This window comes from Rutilus rutilus (genome assembly GCF_951802725.1).
Source record: "Rutilus rutilus genome assembly, chromosome: 3".
NCBI classification, from domain to species: Eukaryota; Metazoa; Chordata; class Actinopteri; order Cypriniformes; family Leuciscidae; genus Rutilus; species Rutilus rutilus.
The window spans coordinates 56,630,427-56,658,038 of NC_140211.1; the positions used below are offsets into that span (position 1 = coordinate 56,630,427).

The 27,612-nt window shown below is 38.5% G+C and overlaps 1 protein-coding gene across 8 annotated transcripts in view; it reads left to right on the forward strand.

The window, feature by feature from the left end:
- Positions 1-27,612, forward strand: part of myo9aa (myosin IXAa) — a 205,631-nt gene that overhangs the window by 163,597 nt on the left and 14,422 nt on the right. For 6 of the 8 annotated variants that reach the window (XM_084405057.1, XM_084405054.1, XM_084405056.1 and 3 more), the window contains 20 exons: positions 6-128; positions 1,688-1,768; positions 1,870-1,980; positions 5,826-5,951; positions 6,097-6,246; positions 8,131-8,438; positions 9,011-9,189; positions 10,924-12,064; positions 16,422-16,509; positions 16,681-16,821; positions 19,255-19,355; positions 20,161-20,291; positions 21,512-21,717; positions 21,798-21,914; positions 23,207-23,398; positions 23,662-23,709; positions 24,454-24,565; positions 24,853-24,914; positions 25,000-25,192; positions 26,797-26,925. In XM_084405057.1, the coding sequence (XP_084261183.1) occupies positions 6-128; positions 1,688-1,768; positions 1,870-1,980; positions 5,826-5,951; positions 6,097-6,246; positions 8,131-8,438; positions 9,011-9,189; positions 10,924-12,064; positions 16,422-16,509; positions 16,681-16,821; positions 19,255-19,355; positions 20,161-20,291; positions 21,512-21,717; positions 21,798-21,914; positions 23,207-23,398; positions 23,662-23,709; positions 24,454-24,565; positions 24,853-24,914; positions 25,000-25,192; positions 26,797-26,925 (3,739 nt within the window). The remainder of the gene's footprint in view (positions 1-5; positions 129-1,687; positions 1,769-1,869; positions 1,981-5,825; positions 5,952-6,096; positions 6,247-8,130; positions 8,439-9,010; positions 9,190-10,923; positions 12,065-16,421; positions 16,510-16,680; positions 16,822-19,254; positions 19,356-20,160; positions 20,292-21,511; positions 21,718-21,797; positions 21,915-23,206; positions 23,399-23,661; positions 23,710-24,453; positions 24,566-24,852; positions 24,915-24,999; positions 25,193-26,796; positions 26,926-27,612) is intronic. The other 2 variants (XM_084405060.1, XM_084405061.1) reach the window with 1 other exon arrangement.

The following is a 27,612-nucleotide window of genomic DNA, read 5'->3' on the forward strand; positions in this document are numbered from 1 at the left end:
TACAGCACTTTCTGGATGTCAAGTCTCTGAAGTACCTGAGTAACCTGACGTTACACGACCGCATCACCAAGTCCCTGCTGCACCTCCACAAGAAGAAGAAACCCCCGAGCATCAGCGCCCAGTTCCAGGTCAGATCTCACGCCTTCTCTCTTAAAGTTTTCTGAATCATGTCTGTGTTGTGTAACTATGCTGTAATTTCCACCCTGTACAGCCCAGTAAAAACCCAAATTAATGACATCATGTCTATCTTTGATGCAATAACACTTTTATTTGCTCTGTCTTTCCAAAGTCTTTTGTTTTGGTTTCACTAGAAAAACAACAACTGCTTGTTAAAGTCTATGATTCATAACATTAAAAACTTTATGTCTGACCCACCATACACGTGAACAGAGTTTCCACTGCATCTCAAATCAACATACATTTTGTGGTGACCTTTTTTAAAGATGTCCGAAATAAAATGGCTAAATTCTATATTTAGAAGATATAATGAAATAATATTTTCACACACTTGGTATAAAAGTTAGTATGGAAAGTGGTATTTGTCTTTGTTTATGTAATCATAATTTTAAACGTATACATTTATTATGGATTGTCATAGTTTAAGATTGAAAGTCTGGGGTCAAGAAACAGTAGAAATCTAGTGAAAACAAAAACAAAAAACCGACAAATATACAGTAGTCAACATTTGAAGTGGATCAAAAAAAAGTACATTTTTCAGTATCTCCAAAATAGTTTTAATAAAGCATTTATGTAACAAAAAAAAAATTGCATATGCTAAATGAATACATACTTTTAAACATGTACATTTATTATGGATTGTCATAGTTTAAGATTGAAAGTCTAGGGCAAGACACAGTAAAAATATAGTGAACAAAATCTACTAAAAGTAGTTTGCAAATGCTAAATGAGTACATCTAAATGCATAAACTGAAATGTTGAAATCTGTTAATGAGATTTCTGATCATTTCTGATTTACTGTTATCCCCCCCCCCCCCCCCCCCCACAAAAAAAAATCAAAGCCCTTGTGACAAAAAGTGTGTGTAGTTGTGCAGTAAAAAAGCAGGGTTGTGTGACAATGACGTTTCCCTCTCGTGTCTCAGACCGGGACAGAGAGCTGTAACGCTCACTCGCTCTGCAGTTCTGGGGCGTCTGGCACAAGGCCTGCGCTGATGTGTGGATGACCTCACTTCCTGTTCTGTGCAGATCTCACTTTGGGAAGGGAGAGTGAATTCCTGACCACCAAAACAGCTGCTTTCCTCCTGTCCTCGGTTTAGACAGATACAAGCATGGAAACATTGACAGGCACACATGTCGTCTTTAAATATAATCCTGCAACGCTATCGGACCCTCCACCTCCCCAGCTCCACCTGCCTAGATCTGCTACGGCATCTATGCAGCATATCTTACATGCTCACAACAGTGCGTCTGTGTATCTATTAGCACAGTATCAAGTCCACACTTGCTCTGCAGCAGCAATAATCAACAACAGCAGCGGCGTGAATGTAATCCACCAAGACCAAATACATGAACATTGCCATGTTCAATCCCATGCTATTCCGAGAGTTAAATAGGGCTTCATTGTCCTTTTTTCAGATTTATATTTATTGGGTTTGATCTATGACATGCTGTTGATTTCCATAAATCTGCTTATTTATTTATGTATTTGTGGTGTTTTGCTCCATTGAAGGCCTCTCTCAACAAGCTGATGGAGACGCTTGGTCAATCAGAGCCGTACTTTGTGAAGTGCATACGATCAAATGCAGAGAAGGTGTGTGTGTGTGTGTGTGTGTGTGTGTGTGTATATATCTCATGTATACATTACATGCATTTCTGTTTTGCACTGTTTGACGTGTCCTTGCTGCTTTCCAGCTGCCTCTGCGGTTTAATGATGTCCTGGTGCTGAGACAGCTTCGCTACACCGGCATGCTGGAAACCGTGCGCATCCGACAATCTGGCTACAGTATCAAGTACACTTTTCAGGTGAGACTGACACACACACACACACACACTGATCTCTCCTGAAGAAACACTTCAGTCTCAAGCCTGAGTCTAAAAATATGATGGTGTGGGATAAAGAGTTTTTAAATGCTTTTGAAAGAAGTCTCTTCTGCTCACCGAGGCTGCATTTATTTGATTAAAAATACAGTAAAAGAGTTAAATAATTGTATTAATATACAATATATTAATATGTATAATTGTAAAATATGAAAAATAAATGTTTTCCTTTTTAAAAAAAATATATTTTCAAGTCGTGTGATGGCAAGCCTGACTGTTTAGCAGCCATTATTTCACATATCTTCAGTGTCACATGCTCCTAATCATGCCTCCTTATCATTCTATTATGCTTATTTGGTGCTCACGTAACATTTCTGATTATTATCAATGTTGTAAATAGTTGCGTTGCTCAAGGTTTTGTGGATAAATGCTACATTTTGATGATTCTTTGATGAATAAAGTCCAAAATAAATCAAATGTTTTGTGAAATTTAAGGCAAGGCAAGTGTATTAAAGCACATTTCATACACTATGGCAATTCAACGTGCTTTACACAGAAAGGAATTAAAATAATCACAAAATAAAAGCAAGGAAAATTAAAACCGTTATAAAAGGAATTAAGAGATATATGATACAGTTATAAAATTAATTAAAACAGTAAAAATATGATATATAGATAAACTTCTCATCTGTCAAAACACCAGTGTATCATATTTTTCACAACTCACAGTTTTACTGCAATTTTACTGCGTCTTTACAATTCCCCATGGTGATTACAAAATGTAATGCCTCCTTGTTTATACTCGATTGCATACTCGATTATACTGGTGTTATACTCGATTGCAACCTGTCTTTCGAAAATCATATTTCATATGTTACAAAAACAGCCTTTTTCTACCTTAGAAACATTGCTAAGCTACGTAATATGCTATCAGTTTCTGATGCAGAAAAGTTAGTTCATGCATTCATGACCTCGAGACTAGATTACTGTAATGCTTTATTAGCCGGTTGTCCTGCATCCTCAATAAACAAGCTACAGTTAGTCCAGAATGCCGCCGCTAGAGCTCTTACTAGATCAAGAAAATATGATCATATAACACCAATTTTATCATCACTGCATTGGTTACCTATAAAGTCCCGTATTAATTACAAGGTATTGCTACTGACTTATAAAGCCCTAAACGGCTTAGCTCCAGTCTATTTAACGGATCTTCTATCGCCCTATAATCCATCGCGCTCTTTAAGATCACTAAATTCAAGGCTTTTGGTCATACCTAGGATATCCAGAACCACCAAAGGAGGGAGAGCATTTTCACATTTAGCTCAAAACTCTGGAATAGTCTTCCTGATAGTGTTCGTTGCTCAGACTCGCTCTCCCAGTTTAAAACTAGATTAAAGTCGCATCTCTTCAGCCAGGCATTCATATAATATCTACAATAACTACAATCCGGCCTCTAGTTCATAAACGCCAGAGGAGAACTGGCCCCCGACTGAGACTGGGTTCTCCCAAGATTTTTTTTTTCTCCATTGGGTCACCTGATGGAGTTTTAGGACACCATTGGGTCACCTGATGGAGTTTTAGGACACCATTGGGTCACCTGATGGAGTTTTAGGACACCATTGGGTCACCTGATGGAGTTTTAGGACACCATTGGGTCACCTGATGGAGTTTTAGGACACCATTGGGTCACCTGATGGAGTTTTTCGGTTCCTTGCCACTGTTGCCTTTGGCTTGCTCAGTTGGGGATATTCTGGGGATATTTAATCTGATTTTATCAATCAATAAATTCCACTAGAAACAAACCTTGTTGTATTATTTTAATTTAATACTGTGAAGCTGCTTTGATACAATCTGTATTGTGAAAAGCGCTATACAAATATACTTGACTTGACTTGACTTGTTTAAAAAAAGTATTAATATCTTAAAGTCCCAGTGCAGTCTATATTTGTATCTATTAAAACTCATCTTTGATAATCTAAATTGCATATTTAAATGCTTCTTCCTGTGAAAATAATTTCTTCATGCTTTGAAATAGCTTGAATGTAACTCGACACCCTTGCCTCATTTAGTATACGCAGGCTCATGAATATGCAAATTAGCCCCGCCTCCACTCACTCACAGCAGCTCGGATTACCTGATCCTCTCGCTCAGCTTTACTGTAGTAAACGCTACACAATGACAATTTTGGTTTAATTCAGCCAAATGTGTTTGAACCAGAAACTGATTTAGAAGAGGAAGAGCGAATGATACAGGATCGTCTCCAAGTCGATGTATCAGAATTGTAGTGTGTTTTATATACGTCAGGCACATAACGGTAATTAATATGACTAGCTTTTTGCTTGACCATGTTATCAAACAGCTAATAATGTGTTGCTAATGTAATATTAACTAATGCATTAGTAATGTTACACAGACCATGTTCCCGTTCACCATCTGAGTCACACAGCCGCTCTTCTAATAATCATGTCAGTGGAGAAAAGCATGTAGTTTATGATCATAACATCGTAAAAGACTGAGACTGTCTTTGGTTTTAAGGAGAAAATCCTCAGCAATGGTGTCGACTTATGAATTTACACATGGTTTGTCTTAAAGCATATTAAAAACACCAAAGAGTCATATCAACAACATGACTTGATTTTCACCCCAGAAAAAACAAAAAAAACTTAATTTCTGATTCCTTATCCTTCTTTTCTGGAGTTCCAAAGCTGGAATCACTATTTCCCGTTGTCATTTCCTGTCCTGGGTGTGGCCGTCTGGGGATGAATGTGGTGTTTTGGCCACTGAAACATGACTTCAGCCCAGACACACAGCATCATGCAGTTAATGCTAATAGAATTAGTTTATATCCTAATGACTGACAATTCAAACGGTTATCTCTCTTTTTAATCATTCATAGCCTTACTATTACTATTGTTTACATCGGGAACAATGGCCTTCACGTGAATGTGGGACTTGAGGGTCTGTGTACTTCAGTGTGCGTTACTTTGCCCTTATGACAAGAAAAAATTAAATAAAACATATATATATGTTAGATATTACAATTGCAACCAGAACCCGAGTTCATATGCAGTTTTTAAAAAAGTATGGAATTTTGACGTGGAAGATGTGAAGGAACCCTGCAGAACTGTACACCCAAAATAAAGTATAACCGTAACACTTTGCAATGTTTTAACTAACATGAACTAACAATGAGCAATACATTTGTTACAGTATTATCTTTGTTAATGTTAGTTAAGCTGTTCATTGTTTGTTAGCTCACAGTGCATTAACTAATGTTAACAAATACAATCTTTGATTTTAATAATGTATTAGTAAATGTTGATATCTACAATATATACACACAAAATAAAGTATAACCGGTAACAATATGGTTCATTATGTATTAGTAAATGTTGATATCTAAGGTGAATAAATGCTGTAGAAGTATTGTTCGTTCTTAGTTCATGTTAACTAATGAACCGTATTGTAAAGTGTTACCGTATAACCTTTATTAAACATTTTGAAACATGAGTGGCTTGGCCTCCTCCAGTAATTCCTGTAAGATATGAAGCGGGTGTAGTTATCTGACTTCACAGAGCCTCTCTCTCTCTATAGTCTGCAATAAAAGTGGCCAGGAATAATTGCATACACACACAACGGCATCCCAGACTGTCCACCCCCGGGAGGCTTCATCCCAGCACAGTGATGCTAGTGTTCTGCGCTTTTAGGTCGTAATGAGAAATGTCACTTCCTGGACACTTCACAAAGTCAATGTGTGTGTGTGTGTGTGTGCGCGCCATCACAGAAATAGATTGGTTATGGTGGCGTAAAATCTGTTTTATGCCCTCCAGGATTTTGTTCGACACTTTCATGTGCTGTTACCCGAGGGAAGCGACCAGGCCCGTCAGGAGCCCATCAGACGGTACCTGAGCCAGGTGGACCTCTCTCCCGAAGGGTTTCAAGTGGGCCGAAGCATGGTACGATCACAGGACTTAATTAAATTCCTACAGTGTAACTTTTTCTGATGCCTTTTGGATGACACATGCTGTCCATTCATGGCTAGCCTGGTTGTAAATGTCCAGTATTGCATGTGTGTGTGACGTGTGTATGTGTGCATGGCAGGTGTTTCTCCGTGAAGTCGAGCGTCAGCGACTGCAGGATCTGCTCCATCAGGAGGTGCTGCGTCGAATCGTCACTCTTCAGCGGCGGTTCAGAGCTCTTCTGGAGAGAAACAACTTCATCAGAATGAGACAGGCGGCTTGCCAGATACAGGTACGTCTCGGCTTACCAACTCACATTTCTTTTGAGACAGGGATGTTTTAAACGGAAAGCCTGGAAATATCAGGAGTGCTATTGCTAGTTTAGTTGCATAAATCTTTTTTCTTTTCTTTTTTTTTGGTAATGTATTTTTTTGTAGTTTAATTGATTTTTTTTTTTGTTTAATGATGATAAAATGATTATCCTGATAATCATTAGCCTGGAAATATCAGGAGTGCTATTGCTATATTAGTTGCATAAATAAAAGTCTTTTTTATTTATTTATTTTTTTAATTGAATTTTATTCTGTTTAATGATAAAATGATTATCCTGTTATCATGAATGACTGGAAACTCATTGAAGTCCATTCATTGGGCAGAAGGTGTCTGGGTTAGATTATTGACATGCAAACAGCGGAAGTACTTGCAGAAATAAAGGATTTAGTATTAAATATATATTATTTTAACTCTGAATATGAAGTGTTTGTTCCATCATTCAAGGTCTTTTATTTTAAAAATAGCTGTGTTTACCCTAATAATCCGATTGTAATTGGATTATAAGCACGTACCACGTCATGTAACCACGTCAGTCGGAATGAATTGGCCAAATCCGACTAAAATTTCGTTCGGATTGTAAGCGGTGGTTTATATCTTTTCTGAATCCGATCGAGAGGACGTGTAAACACTTGATCGGATTGAAACCCGAATCTGGAAAGTTCTGCACATGTGCAATGATGTAGAAATGGCGAAATGACGTTGTGGAATGAGTTTCTGTTGAAAGAATGAGTGTCATAAATGACTGTCGTGTTATTCTCAAATTCGTCTGTGAGTTGGAGCAGAACAACGTCCCACCAGCCCTTGTTTCTGTCTCTCATTCACAGACGCCTTGTGTCAGATGCAGGCAGGGGCGCAGCACAACACAACGGTTCATGTGCTCGTCGTCTCCTAATTAAGACCTGAAACAGATCAATAGAAGTCTTCTCTTCCAAACAAACTAAAAAAAGAAGCAATTTAGGACAATAGTATCTGCAAACAGCAGGAAACTGTATATTTGTGCAATGTGCATGTAAAAAAAAAAGAAAAGAAAAAAGAGTGCTGGGCAATGATTAATCGCATCGAAAATAAAAGTTTGTGTTTACATTTATATATGTGTTTGTACTGTGTATAATTATGTTGTATGTATAAATACATACATATGCATGTACATAGTTTTTAAATATTTGCATGTATATACATTTATATATCTATTATATATAAATACAAATATTTAATATATAAATAACACATTTTCATAAATATATACATGCATGTGTGTTTATTTTGAATGCGATTAATCGCGATTAATAGTTGCCCAGAAAAAAAAAATCGAATCAGATTTAAAGCTTGTGACATATGAACGCGCACATCAACCCGATCACTTTATTTAGCATTCATGTAAACGCTACGTTCAGATTCATCAAATTGAAATAAAAAACGTGTCAATGTAAACGTAGCTAATGTGGATAGACTTGCTCTTCAGTATTGGAAGTCTGTAACATAAATGGATCCTAAAACATTCTTCCCTAAACTAAATAAAAACACTATTCTTAAAGAAAATAAAAAGATGAACACTTTCAGTTCATAAATGACCTCAAGCATGCAACTCCTGTATTTATATTACCTCTAATCCGCCGTATCACCACCTTACTGGAGTTCAGTATTGGAAGTCTATGACATAAATGGATCCTTTTTTTATTATTGTTTTAATATTATAAATATTTACATTGGCATTTCCTCAAGGTAGTAAAATAACTGTTTAGTACTGATTTTCTAAAAAGTGCATGTGAAAAAGGCCTTTTTTCTCTCTTTTTCCTAAATGCATGTGACCCAGTATCTCTCTCTTTGCTGTTGTCTGGTGTAGAGCTGGTGGAGGAGCGTTCAGTCGTCTCAGATTGACAGCAGGCTCGAGTACGAGGCGCGTGTCCGGCACGAGGCAGCGGTGTGTGTTCAGTCGGCCTGGAGAGGCTTCAGAGAGAGGCGTAGACTCTTGCTGTGGAGAGAAGCAGTCGTGCTGATCCAGAGAAACTGGAGGCTGTGTCGACGGGAACGAGCGGCTCTCCGGATCCAGACTGAATGGAGAAGATACAGGACCAGAGAGCTTTACCTCAGGCAGCGGGACGTCACCATCCGCATGCAAGCAATGGGTCGAGGATATCTGGCGAGGCAGAGGTACGCTTTCTGTAGAGGGCTTCACTCTTCAGACAAATTGCTTAGTAATTTAGGAGTAGTTCACTTTAAAATGAAAATTACCCCATGATTTACTCACCCTCAAGCCATCCTAGGTGTATATAACATTCTTCTTTCAGACTAATACAATCGGAGTTAAATTAATAAACACCCTGACGCTTCTGAGCTTTATAATGGCAGTGGATTGCAACCATCAGATTGAAGCTCAAAAAGTGCATCTATCCATCGTAAAAGTGCATCTATCCATCGTAAAGTCCATCGTAAAGTTCATCTATCCATCGTAAAAGTGCATCTATCCATCGTAAAAGCGCATCTATCCATCATAAAAGCGCATCTATCCATCATAAAAGCACATCTATCCATCATAAAAGTGCATCTATCCATCGTAAAAGTGCATCTATTCATGATAAAAGTGCATCTATTCATGATAAAAGTGCATCTATTCATGATAAAAGTGCAAAACTTGAGGGTTTTTTTCCACTGTAAATCCTGTGTAGAGATGGTCTTTTCCCGAAAATAACTGTTTTTATTGGGATTATCTTGAATGTTTTTAGATTCAGAGAACTTCAAGAGCAGAGATTAAAAACCACTCAGCTGCCGAATGGAAAAACCAATCTGTTAACAGAAGAGGACCAGCTTACAGACATGGGCTTGTGGGAAGACTCCTATGAGGAGCAGGACCGGAGCAAACCGGTCCTCAGTGGAGATGTTCTGGAAGAGATGGAGACAGAAGGTGCGGGAATAGTACAACTCAAAACCCATTTGTTTAAACAGTATTATCAGTCATGACATGTTTTTCTTAAACATTTTCCATAACTCTGTATTACAGTCATAATGTTTCCTTACGTACCATTAAGGCCCGTTCACACCAAGGATGATAACTATAAAGATAACGATGAAGATATAGATAACGATATAGATATAGTAAATCATTCTCCATATTAAAGAATAGCGAAGTTCACACCACAACTGTAATGATAAAGATATGAGGGTTGGGATCACTTTTAGAAGGGTTTTTTTTTTTTTTTAGCTGTCGAACGATAAAACACTGACAGCCAATCTGAATCAATTCTAATTTAAGGGCTCGCGCATTTAAAACGGCAGACGACATTGTGGAGAAGTTTCTGGACCTCGCCGAGGTCCAGAAAAATCCAACACTAGCCGCGTTTCCATTACCCTTCAAATTGCGCAAATTGAAATTGCGAATTGAAAATACGCCCAATGGAAATACGTCAATTTCGCAAAAACTCCCATTTATCGCAAACAATTTTTTTTTCGCTCGCATGAGGAGGTTTTTCAGGCAATCCGAAAAATAAATATTTCGCAAAACTGCAATGGAAACATTTTTTGCACATTTACAGGTCACCTGACGTAGATGACGCGGTGTGTTTGGACAGAATACGAGACAGAGCTCTTTATTAAATTCATATAAGACAAAAGAATTGCCGGAATAAATGGATTCTAAATCTCAAATAAATGTCTCAATCAAGACCTCGGAGCAGATATGAAGGAGAAACACCCAGAAACACCTCATATGTGCCGCTCACAAGTATAATAAGGGTCGTTCCTTACCATTAATGCTTGGAAAAAACACATACCTCTCTTTCGATAAAAAATAATGGCTAGTGCAGTGGCTGGGAAACCTACCAACATCCGTTGCCATGGTTTTTGGAATGATTTTACTTATCGCGAGAGGAAAAAATGAAGTTTTAGTCGCATAACATCGATAAATGGAAACGCTGTTATTTCGCAATAGTTTTTTTTAATTGACATTTAAAAAAAATCGTTAAAGTTTTGATCAAATCTGTAATGGAAACACGCCTACTGTTTGACAGTTCAAGAAAATGGGTATGGAAAGCAATGTTCAAACCCTCTGAATGAATTGTGAGAAGTATTACCTCAGGTATCCAGCGCTCGTTTCGACATCATGTATTGCTTCCTTTGAATTTGCAGTGAAAAAGACTTGGTGTTGTTTTTATTCCACTGTATTGACCTACGTCAGCTAAATTCACTGTTAGATTGTTAGCTCGATTACACTAGCTTCACTCAAAACACAGCATGCTGAGGTAAATGCAACAAGAACAGCAAAAACATGTTGAATGATGTTTTACACACTTCGAAACCGCAGCGCGCGAGCTTAGAATAAACAGACCGTTATCATTCGTTGGTGTGGATGCAAATATTGTTATCTTTATAGTTATCGTTCTTGGTGTGAACGGCCCTATAGTCTTTTACATCTGACCTTTGCTTCAACTGCCCACCTTGTTTTTTTGTTTCTGGTTATTGTTCATGTTTGTATTCGACTGGAATGCGACATGCAACTGCAATCGCTAATTTCTTGGATTGGGCAAATGTATATTCCCCATGTATTATGCATGAACTGATTGTTTGTTCTTTACTATTCAGTCCTTGAGCTCGGGAAAGGCTCTATATAAATTAAACATATTATTATTGCTATTATTAATAGTACAACCGACTTCTGAAGTGGCGATCCGAGAAAGACCCCGAACTCTGGAGGATCCCAACCAGAGGACGAGAGCCAAACGGGAAAGCCGACGGATGCGAGAGCTGGAACAAGCCAAATTTAGCCTGGAGCTTCTTAAGGTTCGATCCACTGGAGAAATGGATCTGGTGAGCGAGATCGTTCACACTCCTCAGGGAACACCGGATAGCCAGAGCTCCAAGGGCAGCTTTGAGCTACTCAATATAGACGAGTATTTAAAAGACAAGGCACCCTGTGCCGAACCAGAGGATCTCGGTTCTCCTTCTTCTGTCCCAGACCAACATGATGTGTTCTCAAACATTCCCGAATCCACTTTCCCTTCTAATATCTTACCAGAACCATCTGGCCAACCTCAACTTCCCGGAAAACTAAACTCGCTCCCTACTTTCTACACTCCTTCATCAGAAAGCAGCTCTTTAATCGTGAAGTCCACCCCGGGGCATCTTAGCAAGCCTACGAAAGACAAGGAGTCGACTCGGAGACCGATGGTCGTGGTTATTAGCATGCAGAAGGAAAGCGTCGTGAATGAAGAGGATTTGAAGCTTCCCGAGGTTAAAGACAGTGCCGTCCAGACCAGTCCTGCGCAGCCAAGCAGAGACAGTCTTTATGTGCTGGAAAAGCTTGAGAAGCTCAATGAGGAAAGGGAAGAGCGTCAGAAACATCAGCAGCAACAGAGTGAAAAGGAGATGATGGAGCAGATCCGTCTGCAGAAACACATCCTCGAAGAACAGCGCAAGCATTTGGAACAGTGTGACCGGGAGATGTTTGAGAAGCAGAGAGTCGAGGCTCTGCAAAAGATTGAACAGAGACTAGAGGAATCCGGAGGAAGGACGGATAGATTCGGACCTGCTCCCATTGCTCAACCCGAGCCTGATCTCAGCTCACAGACTCTGGTTTCAGAAAAAGAAGATGCTCCTTCACTTTTCAGAGACCGACCGAAGGACGGCCGGAGTCTAGCCGAAGGATGGGCGCCGAAGTTGACCCTGGAATCCAGAGGAGATCAAGCCAGAAAACGAATACAGAACATTAAACCGTCCAACGTCAGCATGTCCGAGAGGCCTGGGAACATTTTCTTTTCTCCGAAGGCCAAGGTTTCCATCTCAAAGTAAGTCGAGTCAAGTCATCTTCATTTATATAGCGCTTTTAACAATATAGATTGTTTCAAAGCGGCTTTACAGTGATTATAGGATATTAAAGTAGCAGAGATTGTTTTGGCTTTACAGCAGCTCTAGAATAAAGTTATTGTCCAGCTAAAGTTAGTTTTTGATTGATTCACTTCCGTTGCAAGGATCATTAGTTATTGACTAAGGCCGTGTGTCCACCAAAGCGTTTTTACTCGCGGCTGGCGTGTTTTTTCAATTGTTTTCAATGGGAGCGCCGCGTTTTTAAAAAGCCATGAGCGTAATGAGGCGCTGAGCGTCTTTTTCACGCTGAAGCGATGTGCGTTCGGCGTTTTTTACAGGTCGCCGAGAGTTGAAGAATGTTCAACTTTTGGTAAAACGCAGCGCTCATCACTGTCACTTTTTACCCAACCGTCCAATCACAGTGGAGGAGGGGCGGGACTAATACCACACCGACCAACCGCGTCCGCCCGCCACATGATTCTGCTTGTACAACGTCAACAGATGACAACAACAAGCATAATAACGGAACAAAATCAAGAGCCAGATAAAATGCATTACATTGTATTGACATTTTAATATAGAATCAACACAGAAACAAAATATGTGTGAAATGAGATACTAGTAAGACTTTCGCGGATATTCCGTATCATAACAAGCAAAGTGTCTCGGTCTCAACCGTCTCAACTGAAAAAACGCTGCGCTGCCAAAACGCTCTCAAGCGCCCATAGCTGAGCTTTTTTAGCAGAGCGCCTAGCGTTTTCAGCTGGCTAAAAACGCTTTGGTGGACACACGGCCTTAGGCGTATTTTTCCAATTGCTTTCAATGGGAGCGCCGCGTTTTTTTTAAACGCCATGAGCGTAACGAGGCACTGAGTGTTTTTTCACGGTAAAAGCGTTCTGCATTTTTTACAGGTCGCCGAGAGTTGAAGAATGTTCAACTTTGGGTAAAACACTGCACTCATCACTGTCACTTTTTACCCAACCGTCTAATCACAGTGGAGGAGGGGCGGGACTAATACCACACCGACCAACCGCCACATTCTGCTTGACGACAACAACACGCATAATAACGGAACAAAATCATTTAAAACAAGAGCCAGAGAAAATCCGTTACATTGTATCGACATTTTAATATAGAATCAACACAGAAACAAAATATGTGTGAAATGAGACGCTAGTAACACTTTCGTGGATATTCCGTATCATAACAAGCAAAGCGTCTCAACTGAAAAAAAACGCCACGCTGCCAAAACGCTCTCAAGCGCCCATAGCTAGGCGTTTTAAACAGAGCGGCTAGTGTTTTCAGCTGGATAAAACGCTTTTGGTGGACACGTGGCCTAAGGGTTTCCCTCTCAAAGTAAGTGATGAGCTTGACCTCAGGGTGCCGGATAGTTAATCCCAAAATAATCAGGTTCATTAGTTAACTAGTGTTAAGAATGAACAATACTTCTACAGCATTTATAAATCTGATTAATAAATACTGAAACAAATGTATTGCTCATTGTTAGTTCGTGTCAGTTAAAACATTAACTAATGTTAACTAATGAACCTTAGGCCGTGTGTCCACCAAAGCGTTATTAGCCAGCTGAAAACGCTAGGCGCTCTGCTAAAAACGCTCAGCTGTGGGCGCTTGAGAGCGTTTTGGCAGCGCAGCGTTTTTTCAGTTGAGACGGTTGAGACCGAGACACTTTGCTTGTTATGATACGGAATATCCGCGAAAGTCTTACTAGTATCTCATTTCACACATATTTTGTTTCTGTGTTGATTCTATATTAAAATGTCAATACAATGTAATGTATTTTATCTGGCTCTTGATTTTATTCCGTTATTATGCTTGTTGTTGTCATCTGTTGACGTTGTACAAGCAGAATCATGTGGCGGACGCGGTTGGTCGGTATGGTATTAGTCCCGCCCCTCCTCCACTGTGATTGGACGGTTGGGTAAAAAGTGACAGTGATGAGCGCTGCGTTTTACCAAAAGTTGAACATTCTTCAACTTTCGGCGACCAGTAAAAAACGCCGAACGCTCAGCGCTTCAGCGTAAAAAAGACGCTCAGCGCCTCGTTACGCTCATGGCGTTTTAAAAACGCGGCGCTCCCATTGAAAACAATTGAAAAAACACGCCAGCCGCGAGTAAAAACGCTTTGGTGGACACACGGCCTTATTGTAAAGTGTTACCGAAAATTATCATTTCATATTAAAATTGATATCATTCCAAACATGTATGATTTTCTGTTTGTCCTCTATCACAAACATAATTAGCAAGTTGCCCTTTCCTACAGAACTAAGGTGGAAACTTGGGGCCGTCAGAAATAAAAATAGATCATTTGACTTGAACAGGTCAAGTCTTTTGAAGACAGACAATATTCAACATCAAACCTAGCGTGAGGCTTCTTGAGACGGCATGTGTAAACATGTGAACTATATCGGCACGCAAAGCTGAAGAAAACAAGGTTGTATGTGTTTGTAAATGATGGCTCTATTTTTGAGTAAACTCACTCAGGGTTTCTGCTCGTCTTAAAAAAGGTCCTATTCAACCTTTCACAAAATAGGTCCTAAATCTAGGGTGACTATATTTTAGTTTTCAGAAAAGAGGACGGGGGGTGTGGTGGTGGGGGGGTGAATGCATCAAAAAATACTTGACAAATGCATTCACAACCTTGCAGCAATGTTATTGTACTTTAATACGTAAAGTAATACATCCTTTCCATTCAACGTTTGGCCCGCAACAATAGAATAATATATATATTTTTTTGAAATAGTTTAGCTTTTAACATCTTTTACATGACAGTGTTTCTTTTCATGGCCAGAGGTAAAAAAAAATAAAAATGATAAAAAACAATCGACTACTTTATTTCAGTAAAAAATAATTTCAATCCTCCTGATGTTCTCTTATACTTCCCTCATGTGGGCTTCTGGGTCACTAGCACCTTTATTTGACACTGACACGTGCGCGCCAGCTTTGCAGGTCATGCTTTACACTGATCCCGACCGAAACCAAAACACGGGAATTGTCTCTGTAAATCACCTGTGAATTTATAGAATGAATAGAAATCCCGGCCGGACGCTTTTTTTTTAGGTCCAAAAAGAGGACATGTCCGGGAAAAAGAGGACGTATGGTCACCTTACCAAAATCAGAGCGTTAAGTCGTGGCATTAAATGTTAAATGCACTGCCAAAAAAATGAAAATCTTTCTCAATATGTTTGTCTTGTTTTCAAGTACAGATACTTATAAACATACTTAAATCAAGATACATTTACTTGAGATGCAAAATGAAGATAAATAGTCTTGTTTTCTGACAAATCGAACAAGCTTAAGTGACTATATCTGTCAGTTGGGAATGAAAACTGGTTTCTCCTTTAATTAAGTATATTTTTCTGAGCCAATTGGCTGATATTTGTTCTTGTTTTAATCACAAAATCACTTCATTTTGATCGATTTCACAGAAAACAAGACTTGCTTGCTTCTCAGATAAATGCATCTTGATTGACTGGAAAGCGACAAAAATCCTGAGAACGTCCGTGTGATCAGAATGTACAGTAAAAGTTACGTGCAAATTCGTGTGTTTGGGAGCAGAGATGATCAAGCCTTTGGCTATTTTGTTGTAAAATGAATGAAAAAGTAATGGAGATCGGTAGAATGTTGTATTTTGAAACACTGAAGTGTTGATCGTATGATGCCTAGACATTTGGGATTAGAGAACATATTGACATGTTGTGTGTTCACTTTATTCGTTAAAGGTGCGTTGTGTAATATTTAGGAGGATCTGTTGACAGAAATGCAATATCATATACATAACTATGTTTCCAGTGTTGTATAAAGACCTTACATAATGAACCATTATGTTTTTATTACCTCAGAATGAGCCATTTCTCTCTACACACACACCGCGGGTCCGCTTACATTGAAATGTGCCGTCATGTTTCTACGGTGGCCCTGAACGGACAAATGCGTTTCATCACTAAGTTGTTTTTCGCGCAATGAAGCTAGCTAAAGTCAGCGAATAAAACACTGACATAATCATGAACAAGTAACAATAATATTCGCAATAACATCTCATTTTACTGAATAATTAAGTAAACCTAATTTCTTAATTTATCTTGGTAAAGAAGCCTCATTGCTAAACTGGCTACTCTCTGCTGTCTCAGACGACGACGACATCACTTCCTGTCGGCCACCATAACTTCTGTTGGGTGCAATTCACAACCTCACCACTAGATGCCGCTAAAAATCACACACTGCAACTTTAAGTTTTCTCCACTTAAAAAGGTCTTTAAAAAGTCTTAAATCTACTGCCATTAAACCTGCAGAAACACTGTAACCCTTGAACTTCTTTCAGGTTGGATAAGGACATCGCCAATCAAGGGAAAACACCAGGAGTCCATGACGAAGTGAGCCTCTTGGGTTACAAACCCACTAAGAGTGAGGTAAGAGAAACGCTTCAGCTCATGGCAGATTTTAAACATCATCTCACTTTCTTTCCCCCCTCGTTAATGAATACATTTGTCTTTGAACTCTTTCTAACTCTTGGTGGGGTCACCTGACCTTGATGTACGAGGGAGCAGCTTCACTTGTGTTATTATCATTTGGTTGATTAGGTTGGCCGACCGGGTCATAAAAAAGCCCGTATGGCGCGGACGCGTTCAGACTTCATGACCCGCGGCTCAGTCGAGGGGGAGTCAGAGGACGAGGAGTGTGATGAGACTCCTCTAGAGGCTTGTCACAGTGACTCGGAAATGGTAATTCAATGGTCTGATCTAGCGCCCGCAGGTCTCTCTCTCTCTCTCTCTCTCTCTCTCTCTCTCTCTCTCTCTCTCTCTCTCTCTCTCTCGACAGCTAACTCCTCCAGAAGAAGCTGATAGATTGCCTTACTGACCACCTGAAACGCTTCTACACTCCCTCTCTATCCAGCTCGAGGAGATAGTCTTCAACCACAGATGCACAAACACCTTTTGGAAACTAATCCTATCTGTGATGGCTGGTGTTTTTCTGCAAAAATCATTTCCTAATTACTTTTTTTTTTTTTTTTTTTTTTTTTGAGGTAATGTTAACTTTGACTGCCCTCATTTTAATGTATATATACATTATATGTAGATTAATTGATGTAGATACATTATTTATATTTATATATATATATATATATATATATATATTATATCAATTAAAATATTTTATATATACTGTAAATAGCACATTTTTCTTAAATATATACATGCATATGTGTGTTTTTATATATATATATATAAAATATATAAATATATATATATATATATATATATATATATATATATATAAACACACATATATTATGTAAACACAAACTTTCATTTTGGATGCGATTAATCCTGATTAATATTTGCCCAGCACTAAAAAATATAGTACAATTTGAGCCGTAATTGTTCATGGATACACTGGCGCATACATCAGCCACACAGATCTGGATCCATCAGAAGTTCGCTTTCCTCTCCTGATGTAAAAAGGCATTTGTGAAATGTGTAACCCACAGCACTCTTCTCAATCTGACCACACTGCTTGCCTAGGCATAACAGCTCTGCTACTGGCTGTAGGTTCTTCCTGAACAACCAAGACATTCAACTGCGAGGTTCTGCTTTCTCCACTGCCACTGTGGACCGAGAGTTCTGCATGCTTTAACATCTCGCTCTGTCTCTTCTTCTGCAACCAGGCTAAAGCTGTGGAACTGTAGCCCTCTTTTTAATACACTTTCCAGTCTTCTTGATTAACCATACAGTAGAGCTGACCATATGCACGGTTACTTCCTGGTTTTAGATAAGCCAGCTTGGGCATTTCCGGTGAACATCGACACAAAACCATCACTAGTTGACTTTTTAATGTATTTCTATTTGAATGTAGTCATCTCACTTGCCTAATTTGACAATAAACCAGTTTTATGGATTGGAATAAAGACTAATTAATTTGCTCATCCTCCTGAGATTGGCCCCGTTTGTAAATCCGAACATTTCAAGATGCAGGAAATCCAACATTTGATAGAAAACACTTTTATTTAAAAATAAAAAACACATAAATTACCACTATAACCAGTAGATGGCGGCAGAGGAGCATTTATTGGCTCATAGTAGACATTTCATGTCATATTTTTTTCACCCGTTTTGCTTTTGAATGAATATTAAACTGTATAAAATCACTACGTTTAAAAATGAATTGTCAAAGTTTAGCACTTTTTGTAGTGAAGCATGAAGTAGGAAAAGTCACTAAATCTCATGAAAAACACTAACCTTTCTTCAACCTGTGAATGAATTACACAGAAAGCGAGCGCCGCGTCTCCATTTATAATCACAGAATCTGTCAGTCAGCGTAAACTCCCATTTTCTTCAGTGAATCTAATTAAAGTGCACAATAAATCTTTAATTTACAATGTTTTTTTTGCTTTTTTTATGTCGTCTTATGTTTGAATAACTAAATGAATGCTAGGTCTGTCTATTTAAGTGACTATATTCTGGTTATAAATGAAGTATTACACTATTGATGCTGTTAGGACATTGAAGATACCGACACACCGACAAGTGACGTTTCACCGGAAGTTTTCCAGCTGGCTTTTATTATTGTGGAAATTCTTAATAACGTTTCGTGCATATGGTCAGTTCAAACATTATCTGGGTCTTTGTATGAAACTGGTGTCAAAGTGGTAATTAGATTAATGCAAGTTAAGTCCGAGTAGCAAGGTTGACAGTTTTTCCAGTTTGCTAACTTAACTGGTTTGTGCTCATTAAGATATAAGATATCATTTATGATTGTTTTAAGTGCACAAATGGTACCCGTTTTGTAGAATGACCCATTTAACTTTGGTTAAATACTGTTTTGTTTTGTTTTGTGTGTGTGTTTAAGAGTTAAGAAGTTTGTTGTCCTAGTCATATGCTATCATTAAAGTGCACTATCATTGTGTGCCGCTGGTCAGTATTAGTGCATTAGTGTTGTAGAAGAAATTGATTTAACCACTCAGTGCCTTCAGACTGTCAAGGAGCAACATGTTCTTGCTCTTTGAGCCCGCTGTACATGCTTTAAAATGACACCATCTTCCAGCAAATGGTGGCTGAAGTGAAAGGAAGAGGCAAAGAGTTCATTTAATGGTTTATATTGAGCTATTGCAGAGCGATCTTTGCTCTGACGTGCTCTGCTATAATGATGTGTTTCAGCCGGCCACAGTCACTGAAGAGCAGAAGAACATGTACAAGACCGTGTCGACTGGAGAGCTGGGCAAGAGTGACGTGAGGAAGATCTCTCATGGAGACGGAAGGTGCTTGCTTTGGATTTGTTTTGAACATTCAAGAGACTGAAATACTCATTCACTCACCCTCATATTGTTCCCGCACTGTATTTTTTCTTCCTTTTTTCCTCATGAAATATTGATAATGATAGTGTTTTTGGTGACACTTTACAACAAGGTTCATTAGTTATCTACATTAGTTAACATGAAATAAGAATGAACACTTCTACAGCATTTATTAGTCTTATTTTAATTTCAACATTTACTAATACGTCATTAAAATCAAAGGTTGTGTTTGTTAACATTAGTTAATGCACTGTGAACTAACAATGAACAGCTGGATTTTTATTAACTAATATTAACAAAGATGAATAAATACTGTAACAAATGTTTTGCTCATTCTTCGTTCATGTTAGTTAATACAGTAACTAATGAACCTTATTGTAAAGTGTTACCGTGGTTACACTTTATTTTACAGTGTCCTTGTTACATGTTACATGTACTTACCGTAGTAAAAACAGTAAATTATGCATAATTACATGCAACTTACACCTCAACCAAACCCTAATCTTACCCTAACCCTATAGTAAGTACATGTAGTTAATTAATATTACTCAGAATTTAAATATATAATTACACTGTGACAATGACACCTTAAAATAAAGTGTAACCTAAAGTGTTACAGTTGCCTTTAGATTCGGTCTCTTTTTCATGCATAGATTTTTTTGGAGTTCATTTAAGAAAGGAAATTAGAACATAAAGTAAATGAAGGTGAAATGAAAGTATTTGGGTGAAGTATTCCTGCTGTCCTTGTGAACATCTGTATTGTCTGCAGGGTTCGCGGTAAAATGCGGTTTTGGGGAAAGGCAAAGCACGGCGAGAAGAAGACCTCGCGAGAGCGGCTGTTGTGTGGCAGTGATACGCTGGAAGGAGATTACGCCGAAGCCATACTTCTGATGGAAGAGGGTGAGATGAGAGCTCTGCTCCATTACATGTTTCAAGCATTATTGAGAAGAAGGCCTTTTTGGTCATTTATAAAACGGTTAGATCCAGTCCTTGATTCTGATTGGTCAATAGCTGTGTTTTATTCACGATAAACCACTATATGACCGCTTCACCCCAACGGTTCTGTGTATCACTACACAACACCCCTAGCAACCACTCTTGTTCGCATTGATATTGTTCGTTGAAGCTTATAGAGTATTGTGAGAGATCGAGTAAACGAGTGTACGTTCATTTACAGTAGATAAAGCATTTTCCTTCATGTCAGTCCTATATTCGTAATAAAAAAATCTGTTTTCCGTGCCCTGACACGCTAGTCATTTGTCAGTTGCGTCTTGCTTCTCCGTGTTCACAACAAGTTTCAGTCCTTTCAATATAAAAGTCTTCTCTACTGACTGACTCACGCATAAAGACAGTCTTTGCCGCCATCTAAAGGAGAAATACTGTAATCTCTGTTGCTGTTTACGGTCAGGGACTATTTTTTCCAGCGGAAGGAAGGCTTTTAGTGATTTTACTTCATGAAAGTTGCACTGGTACATATTTTTGGGCTTTAATATTTGTATTGTGTGGTAACCGTTTTATAAAAGCAATAAGGTACTCGAGGCTAGTGCTGTATCGCGAATAAGTTATGTGACTTATTCACGATACAGCACTAGCCTCGAGTACCTAATTGCTAACATAAAGTTGCATTGTGTAATATTTAGGAGGATCTGTTGACAGAAATGCAATATCATATACATAACTATGTTTCCAGTGTTGTATAAAGACCTTACATAATGAACCGTTATGTTTTTATTACCTTAGAATGAGCCATTTCTCTCTACACACACACCGTGGGTCCGCTTACATTGAAATGCGCTGTCATGTTTCTACAGTGGCCCTGAACGGACAAATGCGTTTCATCACGCAATGAAGCTAGCTAATAAAACACTGACATAATCATGAACAAGTAACAATAATATTTGCAATAACATCTGAATAATTAAGTAAACATAATTTCTTAATCTTTGTAAAGAAACCTCATTGCTTAACTGGCTACTCTCTTCTGTCTCAGACAACGACATGTTTTACTATCGGCCATCGTAACTTCTGTTGGGTGCAATTCACAACCTCACCACTAGATGCGGCTAAAGTTTACACACTGCACCTTTAAAGCATTGCTGTTCTCTTTATTCCTGGAATAGATCGCCTTTCGCCTCCTCAAAGCCCAGACCTGACACTACAGAGGGAGTTTAAGGAGAACAAAGAGCCGTCCCCTAAAGTGAAGCGCAGGCGCAGTGTGAAGATCAGCAGCGTGGCTCTCGAGCCGGCCCAGTGGCAGAACGATGCCCTGCAGATCCTCACCTGTGCCAACGACTACAGGAGCATGAACGACTTCCTCATGAAGAAGGTGCGTGCCTGTTTTCTGTGTGAGTTTACTACAGCTGCGTTTAAGTATTGAGCCATCATAACCTTGTTTTAATCTCGTAGATTACTGATCTAGACACAGAAGATGGTAAGAAAGACACAATGGTGGATGTTGTCTTCAAAAAGGCACTGAAGGAGTTCCGCCTGAATATCTTCAACTCGTACTCCACAGCTTTAGCTGTAAGTACCGTAATAAAGCACTTGTTTTACTTGCTATGTTTCCACCTAGTTTGGGATATCGCATTAAAAAATGCTGGATGGAATTGTCCATAAACTGCGCAAAAAACAAAACGTATGCGCTCAATTGAGGCGGATAATGTTTTTTATCCGTTAAGAAGACATGCGTATAATCTACGATGGAAACACATTTACCGAATAAATTCCTCGATGTGCAACATAAGTCACGTGACCGCCTCAGCAGAGGCTGTGATTGGATAACTGGACTAACCATCGGACCAATCGCATCACAGCATCTCAGATGTTGGTCTGAAACGCCAGAGTCAAAGTGTGTGATCAGAATGATTTGGTTTAATTCCCTCCAGAAGCGTCTCGCACGAGTGTGTTCCCAAACACCAGCATCCGAACGCAAGAGAACATGACAGCGTTTATTAGGGGTGGGACGATACACCTATCTCCCGATTCGATACTATCACGATACTTGGGTGCTGATACGATATGTATTGCGATCTATTGCCATCTTTCTGACTTTTATTTCAGAAGCATCACACACTACTACATTCTCTTGAATAAATGACTCAATAACAAATACATTTTTTAACAGTCAAACAATGTAATCGATACATGCGTTATTTTAAGCACCAAGTTTCTATCAAAAAGCTGATTTCGATCGCTATCGTAGACATCAGTGTTCATATTCGAACCTTAAACTAACTAAAGTACTTCTGTGATAAATTGACTATTGCATCACAGAAATAATGATTCTGTGAGGTTGAAAAGGCTGTTTGTGAAGCTGTTTCATGACGACTCTCTCCAGGTCAGCGCCAACACAGATCTGAATGTTGCGATATGATTTTGTCTTATGAAAGGTTTAATAGACCGACGAATTGAAAGATGGTGTGGGTGATTCTGGAAAAAAAAAATATTTTTTTTAGAATTGTAACAAACTCATTCATGATGGAGGGAAAAGAGCCACAGTTTCTTCCCTGATTGCAGCAACTTCCATTTTTTACACTGATATTTTACACCAATTTCCCAGAAAGAGGTGATTTTGTTCTCTTGAACACATCGGATGAAACGCTGCTTTATTTATTCCCAATTCCTTTTATGCGATATTCCAGTTTTGCGCACAAGTTAAATTCACAACTTTGGATGGAAACATAGCTAATGTTATCACCCATCTTTCATCAAAATACATGACTTTTGGACATTTGTGTCTTTGCATATTTCATGGAAGAGATATAATGCTTGTTGGTTCATCAGAATCAGAAGTTTTGTTTTTGCTCTGTTTGCAGATGGACGATGGGAAGAGCATTCGTTATAAGGATCTCTATGCCCTCTTTGAGCAAATCCTGGAGAAAAACATGCGTCAGGAGCAGAGGGACTGGAGCGAGTCGCCGGTCAAAGTTTGGGTCAACACCTTCAAAGTCTTTCTGGATGAGTTCATGACCGAACACAAACCTCTGGACAGCAGTGGACAGAGCAAGGTGAGCTGCACTACACATGAGCATTAAATAAATGTCAAATTAAACAATTATTTTAAAAGGAATATGCCAGGTAATAGTAGACTGAAAATGTAGATTGATGTTGAGAAATATGCCTCTACATTTTTAAATGGCAGGAATATAATTTAGTGCATAGGTTTAATGTGTCCAGTTCCTCATAACAACAAAATATGTAACAGATTTTTGTCCATTCGTGGTTTCCTCATTCAGTCAACTGTGTTTATTTGGCTATTTTTCTCCCACAGGCTCCCAAACCAGACCGCAAGAAGAGAAGGAAAAAGGATGCTGATATAGTGAGTGGAATCACAGTCTGAGGCTTGTTCACATCTGGTGTTTAGATGAGTTTTGGTCGATCGGATCACAAGTGGACGACACTAAATACAGGTGTAACGGGATCTAAATGTTTTGATCTCGTCCACGTTCGACTAATTCCAGAGTTAGTGGAAAACACATTAGACCGGATTGCTTTCGTAGTGTAAACGCTCATGTGGTCGAATGTGTTCAAACAGCCACTAAAGACCGTCTTCTCTCCGTCTACTGATCTAATGCGGAAACATTATGGGAAGAGCTCGAGCCAGACGGGATTTAAACTTTGTCGACTGAAGACCCAAGTTTGGTTTGAAGATGAAAAACGTACCAAACACAATGTTCTCCCACCATTCCTGATCTCTAACACACACTCACAGTGTTCGGCTGGTCTTGAGGCTGTCAGAGCAGAAACTAAAGCTGCTGCTCTCCGTGTGTTTGTGTTCATATGTGAATTGCGTGAGCTTATTTTGTCCATTAGATCGAAAGATCTGAAAAAGCCCAAACATTTATAGACCCTTCCCTCGAAGAAATCAGGAAATGGTTGAAAGTGGACAAAAGAGACGGATTAAAACACCAGGTGTAAACAGGAACGTGTCTCTCGTCTACTTGTGATCCGATCGACCAAAACGCATCTTAATACCAGGAGTAAACAGGGCCCGAGTTTTTGTGCACTGATTTAGCTTTCCTGTTTTTCTTGGAAATCATCTGACACTGAGGCTTTGTTTCAGGTGGAGGAACACAACGGCCACATATTCAAGTCGACTCAGTACAGTATTCCCACCTACTGCGAGTTCTGCTCCTCCCTCATCTGGATGATGGACAAGGCGTGTGTCTGCAAACGTGAGTTTCATGTCAACAGTCTCTGCATCAAAGTGGGCCTGAACTCAATTTAACATAATCCGATTGATCACCAACAAGCCCATGGCCTCGAACAGAGAACAGTTTGGCCTTGTGATGCAGGATGTTTTCCGCCATCTTACAATGAGAGAGGAATGTTGACTTAAATTGAGTTTATTTTAGGTGGCGGTGCTTTTTTTGTAAAAAAAAAAAGAAAAAGAAAAAAAGAGAAAGAAATCTGTGCCGTATGTCGAAAATGAGAATGAATGAGATGTCTGTGTCTTGTGTAGTGTGCCGCTATGCGTGCCACAGAAAGTGCTGTCAGAAGATGACCACCAAATGCAGCAAGAAGGTAAGGGATTTTTCCGGTAAGTGCATTCATGTGATCGGGGAACATCCCGTCACTTACAGCATGTTCCTTTCTTTTCCATGTGCAGTATGACCCTGAACTTTCATCAAGGCAGTTCGGCGTGGAGTTGTCCCGTCTGACCATCGACGAGCGAACGGTGCCTTTCGTGGCCGAGAAACTCATCAATTACATTGAAATGCATGGCCTGTACACGGAAGGGATCTACAGGAAGTCTGGATCCACCAATAAGATTAAGGAGCTGAAGCTGAGTCTGGACACAGGTATGAAACACGAGAACGTGTGATTTACACCAGGGGTTTTCTAGTTGTGTCTGGAGCTTCGCCAGCACTGCACATTTCAGATGTTTTCCTTATTGGACACGTCCAGCTCAGGTTCATAAAGTACTGTGCTATTAAGATACATTTAGCGGTGTCAAAATGAACACGTTAACGCATGGGTTTTTCTTAACGCTGGACTTCAGTATATGATCGAGCTATCATTCATTAAAGTGCTATTAAACCATTCATATACCGCTTTCTGTTAAAATAAAACATTTTATATATAAAATATACCATCTTTCTGTTGTTTTTTTTATGTTGTTTCTTCATTAATTTGGAGATTAACTCTGAAATTATTACTATATATATATATATTAAAAACATGAATGTTATGCGATTAATTACAGAAAAATGTGCGATTAATTATTTTATCGATTGACAGCACTAGTTATATTATGTGTGAGCCCTGGACCACAAAACCAGTCACATGGGTCAGTTTTTAAAATGATGATTTATACATCATCAGAAAGCTGAATAAATAATCTTTCCATTGATGTATGGTTTGCTAGGATATGACAATATTTGGAGATCTGGAATCTGAGGGTGCAAAAAAATCGAAACATTGAGAAAATCTCCTTTAAACTTCTCCATTTATGTTCACGATTGTCCTGAATTCACTCACAAAAATGAATGTTTTATATATTTACGGTTAGGAAATTTACAAAATATCTTCATGGAACATGATCTTTACTTAATATCCTAATGATTTTTGTCATAAAAGAAAAATCGATCATTTTGAGCCATACAATGTATTGTTGGCTATTGCCACAAATATACCCGTGCGACTTACGACTGGTTTTGTGGTCCAGGGTCACGTATAATAAACTAAACTTTAGTTAAATTTTACTTTAAACTTTAGTTTAGGGTCCAATTCTCACTATTAACTATGACTTTTGCCTCAATAAACTCCTAATTACTGCTTATTAATAGTTAGTAAGGTTGTTAAGTTTAGGTATTGGGTGGATTAAGGGATGTAGATTATGATCATGCAGAATAAGGCATTAATATGATCTTTATAAGTACTAATAAACCGCTAATATCCTAGTAATATGCATGCTGATAAGCAACTAGTTAATAGTGAGAATTGGACCCTAAACTAAAGGGTTACCAACATTTCTTATGCAGTTGTGTTGTTTTCTCAAGTAAATGTATCTTGTTTTAAGATGTTTATTAGTTTTCACTGGAACACTATATAGTCAAGTCATCTTTATTTCTATAGCGCTTTATATAATACAGCTTTACGAGGATAAAGATAATGATACAGAGCTCAGTTCTCTAAAAAGACAAGCGTGTCAGAGTCAGTTCAGTGTTGATTCAGTTCTGCTCAATAACCGTGTAAAGTTCGTCAGTTCAGTTCATCTATACAGTGATGTCATCATCAGCTCAGTTCAGCTCCCATCCAATAGTGTCAGTGCAGACAAATCAATAACATCACAGAACATAATAATAATAATAATGCTGAATATTAATATTACTAACTCTCTGTAGCACTGTATCTACATCTATAGTAACTCTGTAGTTTGATATCTCTTATTTTCTGCCCTCAGATGTAAACGGCATGAATCTGGACGACTACAACATTAACGTCATTGCCAGCGTTTTCAAGCAGTGGCTTCGTGACTTGCCTAATCCTCTGATGACCTTTGAACTGTATGAGGAGTTCCTGCGGGCCATGGGTGAGCAGATTAGCCCATCGAGATTATAGCGTTAGCGTTCAGTTTCTGTGTCTTTTATTGTTTTGTTTTGGCACACATTAAAATCATATGATTATTAATATTTTTTTATTTATTTTTTGGCCCAGATTAAAATCAGTACTAGTGGACAATGTGGCATATGATTATTTTTTTTTTATTATTATTTTTTTTTTGGCACACATTAAAATCAGTACTTGTGGACAATCTGGCATATGATTATTATTATTTTTATTTTATTTATTTTTTTGTCCCAGATTAAAATCAGTACTAGTGGACAATCTGTCATATGATTATTATATATATATATTTTTTTTTTTTTTTTGGCCCAGATTAAAATCAGTACTAGTGGACAATCTGTCATATGATTACTTTATTTTGTTTTGCATTTAGTTTTTTGTTTTGTTTGTTTCGTCGAACATTAAAATCGGTACTAGTGGACAGTCTGGCATATGATCATGTATTTATTTATTAATTTTTGCATTTTTTTTTTTGTTTTTTGGCGCACATTAAAATCACTCAGCCATTTCAGTATCCCAGTATAATAAAAAGATTTTATTGATAATGCTGTAAAATGATAACAAAATCAAAGATCCCTAAAGTTGCTTGGATTCAGAGTTGTTTAAAAAAAAAATGATTATAGGTTTTACACTGTGTTGAAGTAGATAATAA